Source organism: Populus nigra, chromosome 3, assembly GCF_951802175.1.
Source record: "Populus nigra chromosome 3, ddPopNigr1.1, whole genome shotgun sequence".
NCBI classification, from domain to species: Eukaryota; Viridiplantae; Streptophyta; class Magnoliopsida; order Malpighiales; family Salicaceae; genus Populus; species Populus nigra.
In genome coordinates, this window is record NC_084854.1 from 15939101 (window position 1) to 15954343 (window position 15243).

General features: G+C 32.3%; 1 protein-coding gene across 3 annotated transcripts; it reads right to left on the minus strand.

Moving 5' to 3' along the window:
* Positions 1-6646: 6646 nt before the first annotated feature.
* Positions 6647-12711, minus strand: LOC133690022 (protein ecdysoneless homolog). 3 transcript variants are annotated; one of them, XR_009841383.1, is made up of 6 exons: positions 11489-12709; positions 10718-11056; positions 9493-9626; positions 7853-8019; positions 7242-7484; positions 6647-7107 (listed from the first exon to the last, which is right to left on the minus strand). XR_009841383.1 is itself a non-coding variant. In XM_062110166.1 (5 exons), the coding sequence occupies exons 1-5, from the start codon at positions 12595-12597 to the stop codon at positions 7305-7307; spliced, it is 1926 nt and encodes a 641-aa protein (XP_061966150.1). In that variant the 5' UTR covers positions 12598-12711; the 3' UTR covers positions 7109-7304. The 3 variants fall into 3 exon arrangements, 2 of the variants coding, with proteins under 2 accessions (XP_061966150.1, XP_061966149.1); XM_062110166.1 differs by lacking the exon at positions 6647-7107 and having other exon boundaries at positions 7109-7481; positions 11489-12711; XM_062110165.1 differs by lacking the exon at positions 6647-7107 and having other exon boundaries at positions 7109-7484.
* Positions 12712-15243: the final 2532 nt, after the last annotated feature.

Here is a 15243-nt window from a genome sequence, read left to right on the forward strand (position 1 = left end):
TTGCTTTTACCACTCTTTCAAACGATTAAAACCAATGCAACATTCAGTCTTTTTAAAACTTGCTTGTTTACTAAATAGTGAATTCCATGAAAATAAATGTTAAAAAAATAGTTTATTTTCTGGTGTTTGACTATGCCTTAGAAAAATGAGTTGGAGATTAATTTATAGTGTTTAGTTGTGCTAGAAATTAAGTTGGATAAAACTTATTAGTGTTACAAACTTTTATTCTTTGACACATTAATTGGCTTAGTTCAATTGAGTTTTTGTTAGGATGTTGTTTTCATGTATTATTATTCATCAAATTTTTAAATTTTTACATACATTATAAACCATATTTTATATCTTTTAAGCACTAACATTAGAAACACCATTACAAAAATATTGATACTAATATAAAATAATAAAATAATTACTAATCAATTCTTTTTCAAAAAACTAATATTAAATCCCTATGTTTTCATATTTGATTATAACCTAGTCTTTTCGTCATCACAATTAAGATTTGAAAAAATTACTTTGATCATCCTATAGTTTATTTTTTTTTTTACTTTGTCACTATTCATTGAAAAAATACAATTTACATCTTGAACTTTATAAGTTCATAACACTTTATATAATGACAAAAAAAATCATCAAAAAAGTTAAATTATTTACAAAATTGTCATTACATTTTATTTAATGACTAAAAAAATTCCTAGTGCAGAAAAAAAAATACCACCAAATAAAAAATGACAATCCAATAAGTACTAGATTGCTATTTTTATTTTTGACTTTTATCAAACATTTTGTGTACATTATAATTTCATTTGGTTTTCCTTATTCTTCTTTTGCAACTCATATTCTTTTCTTTCTTTCTTTTTCATGCATACCAATTTAGCTTTCTATGCTCTTCATCAATTTGGCAGTCTTAACCTTGTAATAATCTTGAATAATGCAACTAATTGGGCATCAATTTCATGGCACCTTTAAAATGACAAGTTTAGGAAATGTTGTTAATTCCAACATAAATATTGAAAAGGGGTTTTTCATCACATAATTTGTGGAACTAGAAAAATCAAAACCAAATACAAGAAGAAAGTAGAAATTTTCTTTTACTTCTTAGATCACTAAATACATAAAATTGTAACTAGAATGCACATAACCTGTTATCACCTGATTATTATCATTGTCACATGATAATTTGAAAGATAAAACCCCTTATAATACAATATATACAATAATAATAAACTGATTAATAAAATCAATAACTTTTCTTTAAAGGTTAAACAATTTAGTAGCATAAATTTGGCACAACTTGTAAAGCTCTGAAATCAACCTAAAAAAAGAAAAAGGATAAAAAAATTATCATAACTAATTTCTCATGTTCAAGCCTATTAGCCTATCAATAATTAGACAAAGAGTAAATACACTTCTTTCTTATTCATACACATTGATTGAAACCAAAATAGATAAGTTGTTGAATTTGCAAGTTTTTTTGAAAAAAGAAAAGGAAAAAGAAAATCTCTTGGGTGAAAAGGCAATGAATTGGCAATGGAATATAAAGGATTTCCTACTAAAAGCCTAATGGTTTTTGTAGAATGACAAAAGTATGATTACTTTATTCTCATCCGCAATTCATTTTGTCTGGGTGTATTATGAATTCACTACCCCATTCAATTTATTTATCTAGATGTACAGTAAATTCATTGCCCCATTTAATTTTTTTTATATAATTTTAATTTTAAGAGTATTTTAAAAATTACATTGTGTTTTAAAATGTGAAAAGACCTCGTTATCTCCAATCATTATGATAATGACCAATTGGTTCTTGTGAAATGATAGTATTGCCCTCAATAGGTAGCCTAATGGTTTTTTGTAGAATGACAAAATGTAATTACTTTGTTCCCGTTTACAATTCATTTTGTCTAGGTGTATAGCGAATTCACTACCCCAATCAAAATTTTTTTATGTAATTTTGATTTTAATGGTATTTTAATCATTACAAGGTGCTCTGAAAATGCAAAAAGACCCTATTGTCCCCAAGAATTATGATAATGACAAATTTATCCTTGTAAAATGATAGTGTTACTTCTAATAACAAGCCTAATAGTTTTATTTAGAAAAATAAAAATATAATTACATTATTCCCATCAACAATATATTGTGTCTGGTGTAATGAATTCACTATCCTAATGATTTTTTTTGTAAGTGTAATGATATTAGATGTGATTAAAGTCTTCCTTGTTAAAACTAATATCTAACAATAGCAATGATCATCCAAGGCTCATCCAAGGCCGGCCTTGGATGATCATTGCTATTTCGTTAGTTGTTAGCTTTAGCAGGGAAGACTTTAATCACATCTATATCATTACAATTACAAGAATAATAATAATAATAATAAATAGGGGTGGTGAATTCACCATAGCAAGCCTGGCTCGGCTAGTAAATTGAAGATATATATATATATATATATATATATATATATAGAATGGAAATGTATAGTAACAGTACTGTAGACATTGTGGCCAATAATACACTACAAGAATATACTAACAGAGGGACATAAATGTGGCTATCAAAAGAGATATCTTTCCTGTAGAAAGAAAAGAAAAGGAACAGAGAGGGATCTCTCTCTTTAGACAATTGGAAAAGATACATGGGAGAGAGAGATGGCATTAAAGAAGAGCAAAGCGAAAACGCGTTTTTTACAGCTAGCAAAGCAGAAAGCACCCGACGCGGTCTTAAGCTTTTCCATCCCACAAATTCAAATGTCAATTCGATCAAATTGCACTTGCTTCGTTGTCTGTATACATATATATATACATATATATATATATATAGCCAAAATCCTTATCAAGCTAGCCTTCTATATATAATTATCAGTTATTTTCTGTGTCATTAATTGCAATTTCAAACTAATATATGAATGATCATAAGCCTCTTGAGACCCACTTCACTAATAATATTGTGCTAATGTGGGCATGCATACCGTCTCCTATACGTTGCATGTGCTTTGCTCCTGTCATCTTATCTTTTGAACCAGCTAGTATGCTTTATTCTCAACATAATATATAATTACTATATAGCGTGTGTATGTTTTCATTTTCTAACTTTATTTCATTTTCTTAATGTTTTCATGGGGACGGTATAAGATGCAAAGGCTCTTAATTACGAGGGGACCTTGCCCTAGCTTAGCTTAGCTATAGTTGTATGATCTCTTCTTTTCTGTGTTTCTTCATCATGCATAGAAGAACAACCCCACATGCTTGTGCTCCACAATCGGCTAATACTTTTTACTATATTTGATCATTTCAATCGGGAATTGAACACACCAAGATGTGGACCATGTGTAGGTGGTTTGGAGAGCAATATTATCTTTTGTGAGATTCAATCCTCTTATTATGAATATGAATAATTGGAGTTCATGCTTGTTATTTTAAAAAATAAAAATGATTTTTCCCACGTGGAAAATCACATTTTCTTATCGCATTGAAGTAATGATTTAGAGCCAGATAAAATTTATTAATAAAATATTGGTCTAATAGCTAAAACACTGCTATATATATCCTTACAAGGATAAAAATACAAGTTTGATCTCTAGAAAACATATTTATTGGGAGGGGCAATCACAAACCCTAAACAGGACTAGTCTCACTCTTTAAAAGGATGTGAATTAAGATATCCAGATAAAATTCATTTAAAACCATATCAAAATGAGTTTCGAAACTTGTCTTTCAACAACCAGGAAATATGAAATTATTAAATTGTTATTTTTTTTCGGTAAATGAATTTTAATAATCTCTTGCCAAATGGAGAATTGTTCTTGATCTTCAGTATTAATTCTTTCTTTATAAACTTATTGCTTGAAAAAAATATTTTAGACTAATTTATAATTTTAAAACAATATTAAAAATGCATTTCAATTTGAAATAATGTATTAAAAATATATTGCAAAATTCATTTTATTTTAAGAGTGTCCCGTGAGAAAAATAAGCTATTCTATTTAATATATATTCTCAATGTGTTCCACACTAAAAAAAAAGTGATAAATAAATATATTATAATTTGAAATTTAAAGTATAATTCTTATTTAAAAATATGTGCAATCAATCAATTTCTCTTTTTTTCTTTCTTTTTTTTGTTTTGTAGTGAAAAATCGAAATACTTCAAAAAGAAGAAGAAAAGCCACTAATATTTTCAACTAATGAAGAGGTTCATCTTGACACGATTTCCTGCTCTTTTGGAATAACTTGGAGGGCATCCATCAATCAATCTCTCTTTTGATTTTAAGCCACTCTTTCAATGTGTTTCAAAACATTGGAAAAAAAATGCAGAAGAAGAAGAGGAAGAAGAAGGTGGAAGGCCCTCTCTCTCATCTTGGACCTACCTGCAACCGACTTTTGGCCGCCTCTGTCGACTGACATGGTTTGTACCAAATCTTTGATCTCTCTTTATTGCGATTTGTCAGAAGAATGCTTTACCTCCACATTTCCAAGCCCTTTATCTCTTTATACTTGCAAATAAAATTATAGTCGATACCTTCCTTGTACATTTTAAAGTTTCAGATAAAATTATCGCTTTTAAAATTTTATTAATTTCATAAATTGTAATAAAATTTATTAGAAAATAATATAAAATTATTATTATTATAAATTCACCTAAGAACTCGAGCTTTTTGATGGGATAGTTTCGTCGGTAATAATTTCAATAACCTATTCTTAAATTGGTTTTTATTTTTGAGAATATAAGTTTCAAAGCATTCCTATACAAGAAGCATAAGAATCTTAACCACATGCATGGCAATAATGTTTAGGAGAGATTTTTAAACAAATTGATTTCATACTTTATTCGAATGGTCAACATTGTTGATTAAAACATAAATGTCCAAACTAGAACTTACCGACCCCACCAAGAGATACGATATGTCTTGTCGAAATAAATAAGAGAAGACATGGGAGATTGCGATCTTAACTCTCGAAGCTTAGGTTCCATTTGCAAAATGGACTGAACGCACGGAGGAAATCCCTCGTTTCCTCCCATTTCCTGGCCTCTTATGGAATGAGGTATTCGATTTATTCCAATCCGCTCCACCCAAATATTGGGCCGGACGGAAAGCTTCTTCTTCCTCTTTTTTTTTTTTTTTCTTAGGAATATCTTATAGTATTTCATTTTTTACAATTTTATTTAAAAATGTACAGTAAAATAATCAAATTATCTTTGTAATAAATAAATAAAAAACATTGGACTGAAAATGGGAGCTTTTTTCATCTTTTCAGTTTTATACACAATAAAAAGACCTACTTCCCTTAGAGTTTATATTTTTAAGCCTAGCGTTGGATGGTATTTTAGAGATTGCGCTACTGAATTTTTTTATTTTTTTATTTATTTTTGTAGGAATCTGCTCTTTTAAAAATGAAAAAAATTAAAAAAAAATGCTGACACGGTCATCTTCAAATGACATATGCGACTGATTTCAATAGCTAGAAGGTCATCCCAAGGTCGCATCCTTTTTATCTTGATGTCTCTTGCATTAACTTGTGGTACGTGCACCGGGAATAACTCTAGTTTGGTGGTGGTGAATTTTATTTTTTTCTTTTTTCTTTTTTTTTATGTTTGTGCTTTACCTTAATTTTTCAAATCAGCTCCTAAACTTTTTTTTATTTAGTCCTTATTCTTATGGTTATTATTTTTCTATTTAAAATAATTTATGAAATTGAATTTTTGTTTCAATTTTATCTTCATTTAATTTTTTACTTTGTCAAATTTAGTCCTGATTTTTTTAATTGTATTTTTTGTAATCTAAGATAATTTTTAGAATTGTATTTTTTTTTTTGTGATTCCACCCTCGATCAATTTTTTTCCTATTAGATCTTATCCTCGTTCCTTTAATTGTTTTTTTTTTTTGCTTTGCAATATTTTCTAGATTGGTATTTATTTTACCCTATTTCATCCTTCAACATATAAGTTGTTTGGATTTAACCTTCTTGATTAAGTTTGTGCCTAGTATTTTACAGGTTGCAAGCTTTAGAAATTAACTCATCTTCAGGAGATATGCGTAGAATTACTTTGGTTTTTATTTTTATTTTGTTAAGTTAATGTTTTTTTTTTTGAAGATTCAATTCTGTTTTTTTTTTCTTTCTATGACCTTTATTTTATTTTTATTTAATTTGGTTATCTCATATTTTTTTTACTTGTTGTTCTTTGTTAATTTTATTTTTTAAAATAAATTTTATTTTTAAATTAAATAGATTTAATTGGTTGAACATAAACATATTCTCACTTTATTTTATTTTATTTCTTTTGATTTCGTCGTACATAATTTTATAATATCTTCGGTTGTTGAAAATTATCTATCATATGGTCGCTTGCCTGTACCTGCAATAGTGGGAGCTCCAAAGCGATCCCATTGTGCTCATGAGTCATGCCCATCAAATTTTGGAAGGTTATCCGTACCATCCGGACTTATTGGCAGCTCTGTTCAATTCATTATTCATCAATACGTTTACAATTCATTATTCCATCACTACATAGACCATTAAATCTTTAAATATAAAAAATCTCACCAAAACCCTATAGTTTTGAAAGTTTTATGACTTTTCTTATTATTTTTGGTAGACTAATTAAGTAAAAAATAACACAATTTAACAATGTTATACTGGAGATGCTATTTTAACAAAACTTTTTGTTATTATATCAATTCTTTAATTTTTTTAATTATGTATGCTAATAGCACAATTTCTCCAACGAAAACATCATTATGATTTGTTAGCCATGGGGTAAAAACCCATTCGCTCAGTGATGAGGTGGTATCTTTCGTCATCTTGCCTTCAGAACTCCTCCAGCTCATTATATAATGACAAATGGCAGGTGAATTACTTCTCAATGTCTTCACCTTTACCGAATACAGACATGAGATGCGACCACATGGAAGAGAGAGACTAGTAGAAGGCAAGCCTTTTCAACAATAAATGTGCTACCGCAGGCAGACCATACCGCACCCCACTCTAGGCAATTTCGCTGGTTTTCAGGTCTGTTTCATGTAAATTCAATTCCTGTCCTAAAATCGCATCCACCACCTCATCCATAATCCGATTCAGAAGTATCAATCGTAGTCAGGCTAAACACAAACTGATCAAACCACAAATTGGATAATTAACACTTCAAACATTATACTAGATGGTTCAGGGTATATAGGCACTAGTTACATGAGGAAATTCTGCATCTAAAAGTTCAGTTGACACTAAGCAGTGCAGATGGGTTACCTCGCAAAATCATGAACCCCAGTGCACAAGAACTATGAGATGAGGGGAGAAGATGTAACGGCTTCATTTGCCCTTAGTAGTATCTTGAGGGAGCTGTAGACCCATGAGCCCCAGCAAATTGGAAGTGGGGCCAGGTTGTCCTTGTTGAGATGAATACGAATCAAGCAGGCTCTTCACCAGGTTAACATCAACATCCACGGGAGTAAATTCTTCATCCATGCCCTCCATGGCATTTGATGTCTCCTACATGCGAATAAATTCATATATCTCATAATTTGATCTAAATAATTGACGCAACAAGGCACTCTAGGAAAAAAAAAAAGTACAGATATTGTAAATTCCTACTTTTAAATGTGCATATTGTCTGAACATTTTACTTAAACTTCTTTAACTTGACACTACATGGAGCAGAGCATGAATAAACCGAGCATTTGAACCTCCTCTAAATATCTACTGAAAAGAACACATGCAAAATAAATAAATAACACCCTTCTAGAAAGACAAGTATCTTCTTTTGCACATTACAAGGCATTTCACTGAATAGGAACAAAATATTCCTGCCTAATCCAAATTTCAGCAGACTCCACACAAGCAAAATATGAGAAAGCTACCTCGTTTTTCTTGGGCAATTGGTCATCTGTACGAACAAAACTTTTCTTAAGGGTGGTGTTCTTCAGTTCCTCATTCAGAGCATCAGAATAAGTGTTCATGAAAGTGTCCTCCCCGTCCACATTATCCTCAGAAGCTTCCATAATATCACTCTCATCTTCAGACTCATCTGAGAAAAATAGTTGCAAGTAATAAATTAAGAACCAAAAGAAACATGGAAAAGAGCCTTCCATTCATGTGCTAATGCTTTGTCTCAAAAAAGAGCTGATATGCTGCATGCACGAACAAGATGTATATACTAAAAGTGCTCTTTCTTTTATAGTAGCATGATTACTGTTCACTATCTCAGCAACGATTATTTTAATTGATTCTTGAACTTTTATTTTGCACAATTAAGCTCTTTGAATCCAAATTAGCAATCAATTGTATATTCTTTTTAGGGAGCGTTAAATTGAAAAATAAAGGACTGAAAGGAAAAAAACCAAGTGAAATAGATGGCGGCTTTAAAATTTGTCTTAAAAGTTTATTTTCATTCCCCATCTTTTTTGGCTTATTTTTTTTGTTGTTGTTACCTCATTTTTTTATAATATTATTAAATTAATCAAGATTTAATCCGGTTATCAAATTTCTTTTACTTTTTTAAAAACATAATCATTTCCTAAATTATTATTTTTGGGTTAAATTTTTTTTATCCGGCCCATGGCATTGCATGGGCAAATAATCTAGTTTCTTTCTAAAATAAATAGCCCTACAAAATCTATTATGCGGACCCGCATCATTCTTCCCGGGTTAAAAAGAACTTGAGGATGGAGAGTTTGTCTTGGGATAAGAATCCCGAACCTCGAGATACAATGCAAGAAAGTCAGCCTCTGAAATCCATGTAGCATCAAAATTTGGATGACATAGCCATATGAAAACATGATGGCTAGTACAAGAACATCTAAATAAGGGTTTGTTTTTCACCTTACTGAATCTCCCAAATGAAAAATCACAACATGCACCTTACTTCAGTATAAATTTTCAACTTGATCTAAATTCACCAAATATACTTTGGAGCTCATGCAAGTTAACTAAATATTCTCTAGCAAAGAGGAGTTGGCTTTATGTGCTAACACAACAAAGAGCGGAAAAACCCAAAACATCCAGACAATAGGCATCCATGTGCATGATTAAGCCATGTGATTTATAACAATTTGAAAGTTTACTAAGCTCCCAGCACAGCCACTCATCCCAACCAAACTCCATCCTACTCAAAAAATAAAAAACAATTGGCTGCTAACAGAAAAGCCTCTTAAAAAAGCATGCAAATTCTTGCAAAAACAGCAAACTGGCAGTTATCTTATGCCGTCAGGCATCATATTTTAGTTGTAGCTTTGTTGTCTATTATTGTGTAATAAGTCTAGCCATAAGATTTAGAAATCAAAGGACCACATAAAATTTTCCGACCAACATCACTACCCTCTAGACAGAGAGCTCCTTAAGTATAGGAAAAGCTAATTAGATTTGTGTTGCTGCTTCTAGATTAAAATGATGTGAGACTTGACCAGCTAACACAAAAGGAAGAAAGTATATGATTCCCACAAGCAGCACATGTGAGAAAAAAGAAATTTATGCAACATAATAAACTAAAGAATAAACATACCAAAATCCATGTCAGATGAGGATGCTTCTTCAGAATCAACATCGGCAGCACCGTCTTTAGGGCCATAGCGCTTCATTACTGATTCCATGTCATTTAGAAAACACTCCACATCAAGGTCCACCTCTTTCATATTCCTTCAAATAAAAGCAGCAAAATACATGACTGTTGTGCTTAATTGCTGATCCAATCTAAAGAACAGTGCAGCATGGATCAGATACAGGCAATTTAGGCTGAAATATAAGAAGGGAGAAGGGAATAAATCTCTAGTCTAACCAAGGGGTGTTGATGCCTCTTGTTCCCTAGAGTACATAAGCAACATGATTCAGAAAAGACTATCATAGCTCCAACCAGAGATCAACAATGGTGTTCTAATCACATAACTAGCAACTGAAAATAAGCATTATTCCTTTACTTCATTGAATGAATGGGTATGCAGCATCTTAAACATGTCCATGCAAGGCTTTAAATCAAAAGGTTAACAACATATAATCTATGTAATGACTTCACATCAAATCATTTTAAATCTGAACAAGGAATGACAAAAAATCTGATCCTAACAAGCAAGAAAAGCCAGTGGCTTGAAAACTTTAATTTTCTACCAGGTATACTACATCAACATACAAGTTATGGTGCATTATCCTGGAGTTAATGGTTACAAGTAAGTTCTATCTAACCCCACCACCATTAAACCATCTAGGTGGTGGCCTAGTGGTAAAAGCTTGGGACTAAGGGGTTTGCTCCCTCTTAGGTCTCAGGTTCAAACCCTATGGCTGCTCATATGATGGCCACTGGAGGCTTACATGGTCGTTAACTTCAGGACCCGTGGGATTAGTCGAGGTGCGCGCAAGCTGGCCCGGACACCCACGATAATCAAAAAAAAAAAAAAAAAAAGAAGAAGAAGAAGATTAAAAAAATTGAAATGGGGTAAGCAAGTTAAGGCCTGACAAACTATGTTTACACAAACTGAATTGAAATCAGGAAGTTATGTACAGCCCAAGCTAGGGCAGATTGGAGTTCAGGAATTCCTAATACTAAAGTCACCAAGGTACAACACTGTCTAGCCAATACAAGTTTAAAAATCACAGTCAATAAAAATGTCAACCAAAAAACACAACTTTCATGAGGGAGATACATTTGAGCATTGATCTTTTAGAATTATACAATTAAACTAGAGTTTAGGCACAGGATTTCTGCAATTCAGACGCCATAGGGTTTATGTGCAAACCTGTTTTCTGGAACCTCTGCTCCCTTGTAACTTGATGCTTTATCCACGAATGCTTGCATAGCTTTTGCCATTTCACCAAGATCAAAATCATCAAAATTACTACTGGATGAAGGACCAGCATCTTGTGACTCTTTTGGCATCTGTTTCTTTTTATGTTTGGCGTTGTAGAGATCCATCTCGTTTTGTCTCTGTTGTAGAGCAGCATTCAACTCATCTTCTCCACTATACAGCCAAGAATCATCATCAGAAGGTGGAACCTCCTGGCAACTAAAATCATCAGCTGAGTGTGGTAAAGCAAGAATCTCATCAATCCGTTTCACTGGAGCACTCATCATTTGACTGCAATAGCATTTCATCATTAGAAATGACTAAACAACAACAACCAAAGAAAGCAACACTACATTTGTGTAACATCAAATAGGAATCAGGTTTATTTTGCATAACTCGAAGGAAAAAGGCTTCCAAGAGCCATTAATATATTGATATTGTGGCATCCACATCTCATATTTGAAAATTTAAAAACAATTATAAAAATGAGATGTGATGCTGGATGCATGGCATTTCTACAAACTGCAACAGATAATCAATTTTCCTACAAAACTAGAAGATGGAACCTGATGTCTAACAATTCATGAATCTTCCAGCTTTGCTGGCCAATCATGTTTCCTCTGCTAGGGGATAACCAATTCAGCAATTTATTTAGAGTTTGACCACAATCATATAAACAAACCATGCACTAGAAACTCTTGCATTATCAAGAAAAATAAATACCTGGTCCTCGAAAACAAGGTACTATTTCGGTAATACCCCTCAGCATTCTCCATCAACCTCTTGTAATCCTTCGAACCTGGCAAAAATCCTTCAAAATACCCACTCCTCTCCAAACTCTCCTTGTACTTCAACCACGTGCTCCCTTTACCCTCCTCTCCTTCCCTCTTCCTCTGTTGATACATCATCTCGAACCCACAAGCAATCTTCATACCTAACTCCGCCTCCAGATACGCACCCACGTCATCTCCTCGATTTGGCATACGATAGCACTTGGGTGCCTGAAACTTCTGCTGCATTAACTGAGCATACATAGCTCTAGACATTTTTATCACCACACAAACCAACTCCTCCTCTTTCCCTTTACTAAGAAATTTCTCCATTTTTGCCGCATACTTCATTGTATCAATATCCCTATCATAAAACCCCTCCACCGCCAAAGAAATCAAGCACGGCTCCTGCTTTAAGACCTGTGCCACCGATACCGGAACCCTAACCCTAGCTTGATGCATATTTCGCCTCGCTCTTTCTGGATAATCAGAAATCCGACCCTTCACCGCAATCTGAACAGACTCCGCCGCACGTGACTCACCCTCACAGTCTATCAAGAACTTCAAGGAATCGATCAACTTCGGGTTGGGTAACCGGCTTTTCGGAACAATATGGATGTCACCGCGGCGAATAAACACACGGTTATCACTGGTTTCGGGGTTAATCCAACGAGGGAGATGAAAGGCAGCTTCAATGAGGAGAAATTCACCATCGTTGTCCCAGACTCGAATGGAGAGAGAAGGGAAGTGGTGAGAGATTTGGAAGAGAAGGAAAACAGTGAACCACTCATCTTCAATGTTGTCGCCAAAGCGGAGCTTGCCGTGGAGGTGAGGGAGAGGGGGAGAGGAGGAGGAGGAGAGGGAAAGAGAGAAGGGTTCGTGTTGCCAGATGTAGGAGGAGGTGTAAGGAGAAATGAAGTCAAGGATTTGGAGGTAGAGGTGGAGGGATTGAGAGGAAGCGGAGGGATTAGAGAGGGAAGAGGAGTCCGGGAAGATAGCGTAGTAAACAGTGTCGTCTGGGACTCGGGAGTGTGCTTGCGACTGGGCAGCCATTTTGATCATTTGGGTAGAAGCCAGAAGGGAATCAATGAAGCATTAGACAGGCGGGGAGGGTGATAAAAGAGCCAGAGAGAGTAAGGACTTTCTGGGGGAAACCAGAACCTTACCATGTTTTTTAATTCTTTTATTTTCCACAACTGAACAGAGGCCGAGGAGGGGCTCAATGGGCCGATTCATGGTCGCATATAAACTCGCGCAGGGGGCTTCAGTCTCCCTCGGGACTTGCTTTGGGCTACTTTAGAAATTGAACTTCGAAATCCTTCCACCTCATTTCTCGAAGAGAGATTTGCGTATGACCTTTACCTCCTGTATTTTCCCCGCTTGTCATCAATTAAGGAGGTAGCCTTTTTAAGAATATAAAAATTATTTTTCAATTTTTTCTCTTTTCATTTGAGTGTTTTTTAGATTTTTTTTTCAATTTCATTCATTAATGTTTTGTTGATTTTAAATTAATTATCATAATTTATTTTATGAGATTATTTTTTATTTAATGCATATATTTTTTTAGAAGAATATATATTTTCTTGTTTTTATTTTATCTATTCTTTAGTATGATGCTTTTAGAGTTTTTTTTCCTATTTAAAGGGGATTTTTTTTAGTTTATTTTTTTTTCTATTAAATTATTATAGTCATTTAGTTTTTTTTTTCCTCTTATAATGTTTTTGGGTTTTAAAGATTTTGACATGTAACAAACTTGATTATCCTTCGTTCTCGTCTATGTCATTATCATAGTTTAACACAAATATCATGATATTTAGTTAGTATTTAATTTTGCAGGTGTTTGTTTTTGTTATTATATTATCAAGTCAAATTATGATATTCTACATTGAAAGCGAGTGTCTAAAACCAAGGCTATATGAGTAGTGTTGGTCGCTGACCTGTTATACGGGTTTTGGGGTGTCAGGTTTAAAAGTAAACTTGCATCACCAAGAACAAAATCGTGAGGGCGATAAGACCCAAAGTGAACAATATATGATAGGTTGGGCTAGGCTATTATACAAATCATGTTTTTTTATTAGTCTTCCAGGTCACCTTTGAACTCATCAAATTATGTGGAATACATTATAGAAACTTTAATGCGGGTTAATTTTAAACTCGAATTAAGCAAGGAATCCAGTTGATAAAATTTAAGATTAACTCGTTGAGTCATATTTAATAATAATATCAAATAATCTATTACGGTTTTAACAACTTTTATTTATGATTATATTTTTTATTTAACTTGTAGCATAATGTGGGCAAAAAAAACCTAGTTGTTTTCTAAACTTTATAGGATGCCACTTGTTTTTTTTTCCCGTGCACTTTATGATTAAAAATTTGAAATAAAAAATATGCTTTTTAGATAAAATTATTTTTTTCTTGTTAATGTAATTTTTTAATTTCGATAAAAAATGTTTTCTTATGAATAGCATGGTTATTTAAATGAAAACTTAAAGCAATTAAAATAGATAATCTTACAAATATAAATGGTTTAAATTTAGTAGGAGAAAAAATGTTTCTTTAGTCAAAAATCTCCTTTTTATTATTCATTTATTTTTCTTATTTTGACTAAAGCATGTCTTTCTATCAGAATACTGATTTTTCAAATAAGAATTTATCACGATCTATATAGAAATTTTCAGCAAACAAAAAATATATATTTTAATTATATTTTTTATGACTATATGAAACAATTAATATGAAAAATTATTCTCATTGAATATTCATGAGCCAAAGCTTTTTAAAAAAATATACTTATTAGGTTTATATATAATTATTCATAAAATAATTATAAATATTACATTAAAAAAATCTAACATTAGCATAGGTGGTAATATGTCATATATCATTTTATTAATTTATCTTAAAAAATCGGAAGGGAAGGAGTCTGGGATTCTCACAAGGAAAACGTGACGCCACGGTGTTCCTCTTCTAACTTGTCCCATTTGCCACCAAGAAAGCAGTGTGGGTGGGTGTTGTTAGATAACTCACGAATGGAACGAAGCACAACATAATGGAAAATGTGTGGACCCACCACTTTCTTGCTAATTACGTCATCCATATCCATATCATATGAATGATTCTAGTCACACACAAGTCCTTTCTCAAGAAAAAACAAACAAATAAACTGAAACTCCGTAACGCATGTTACTCTGAAATAGCAGCACGAAAGTGAAGGGACAAGTAAAGAAACTAAAAAATTAATTAAACTGAAAAAATTAAAAAAATATTAAAAAAAATTATACCGAAAAAACTAATTAAACTGATTAAAATTTTAAAAAACCAGACGGTTTGGTGTGGTTTCAGTTTTATAAGCAAAAAACCGAAAAAACCGAGCCAAACTCGGAAAAAACTGAGCCAAACCAGAAAAACTAGAAAAACCGAGCCAAATCGATTTGAACCGGTTTTTATCCTAAAAAAACAGAACAAAACCAAAATCGATCGGTTTGACCCGATTTCAGCTTTTTTTTTAATTTTAATTTGGTTATTTTTTTGAAAAAAATCCAACCTAAACACAAATAATTATCCCATAAAACTATTTGTTACTCAAATTTTTGTACTTTAGTTCAAATTCCGTCAAAAAAAAATCAAGAAAAAGTTACTCGAGGTAGCATTTTAAAAACTTTTGAAATTTTTTAATTTAAAATTATTTTTTTATACTTTTAGATA

Bases quoted from the DNA above. Each gene is read 5' to 3' on its own strand.
- LOC133690022 (XM_062110165.1), bottom strand. From the start codon at position 12,597: ATGATCAAAATGGCTGCCCAGTCGCAAGCACACTCCCGAGTCCCAGAC. The intron at 9,627-10,717 runs GTTTGCACATAA...TTTTATTTGAAG, and splicing joins GCAGAGGTTCCAGAAAACAG to GAATATGAAAGAGGTGGACC. The intron at 8,020-9,492 runs GTATGTTTATTC...TATTTTTCTCAG, and splicing joins CTCATCTGACATGGATTTTG to ATGAGTCTGAAGATGAGAGT.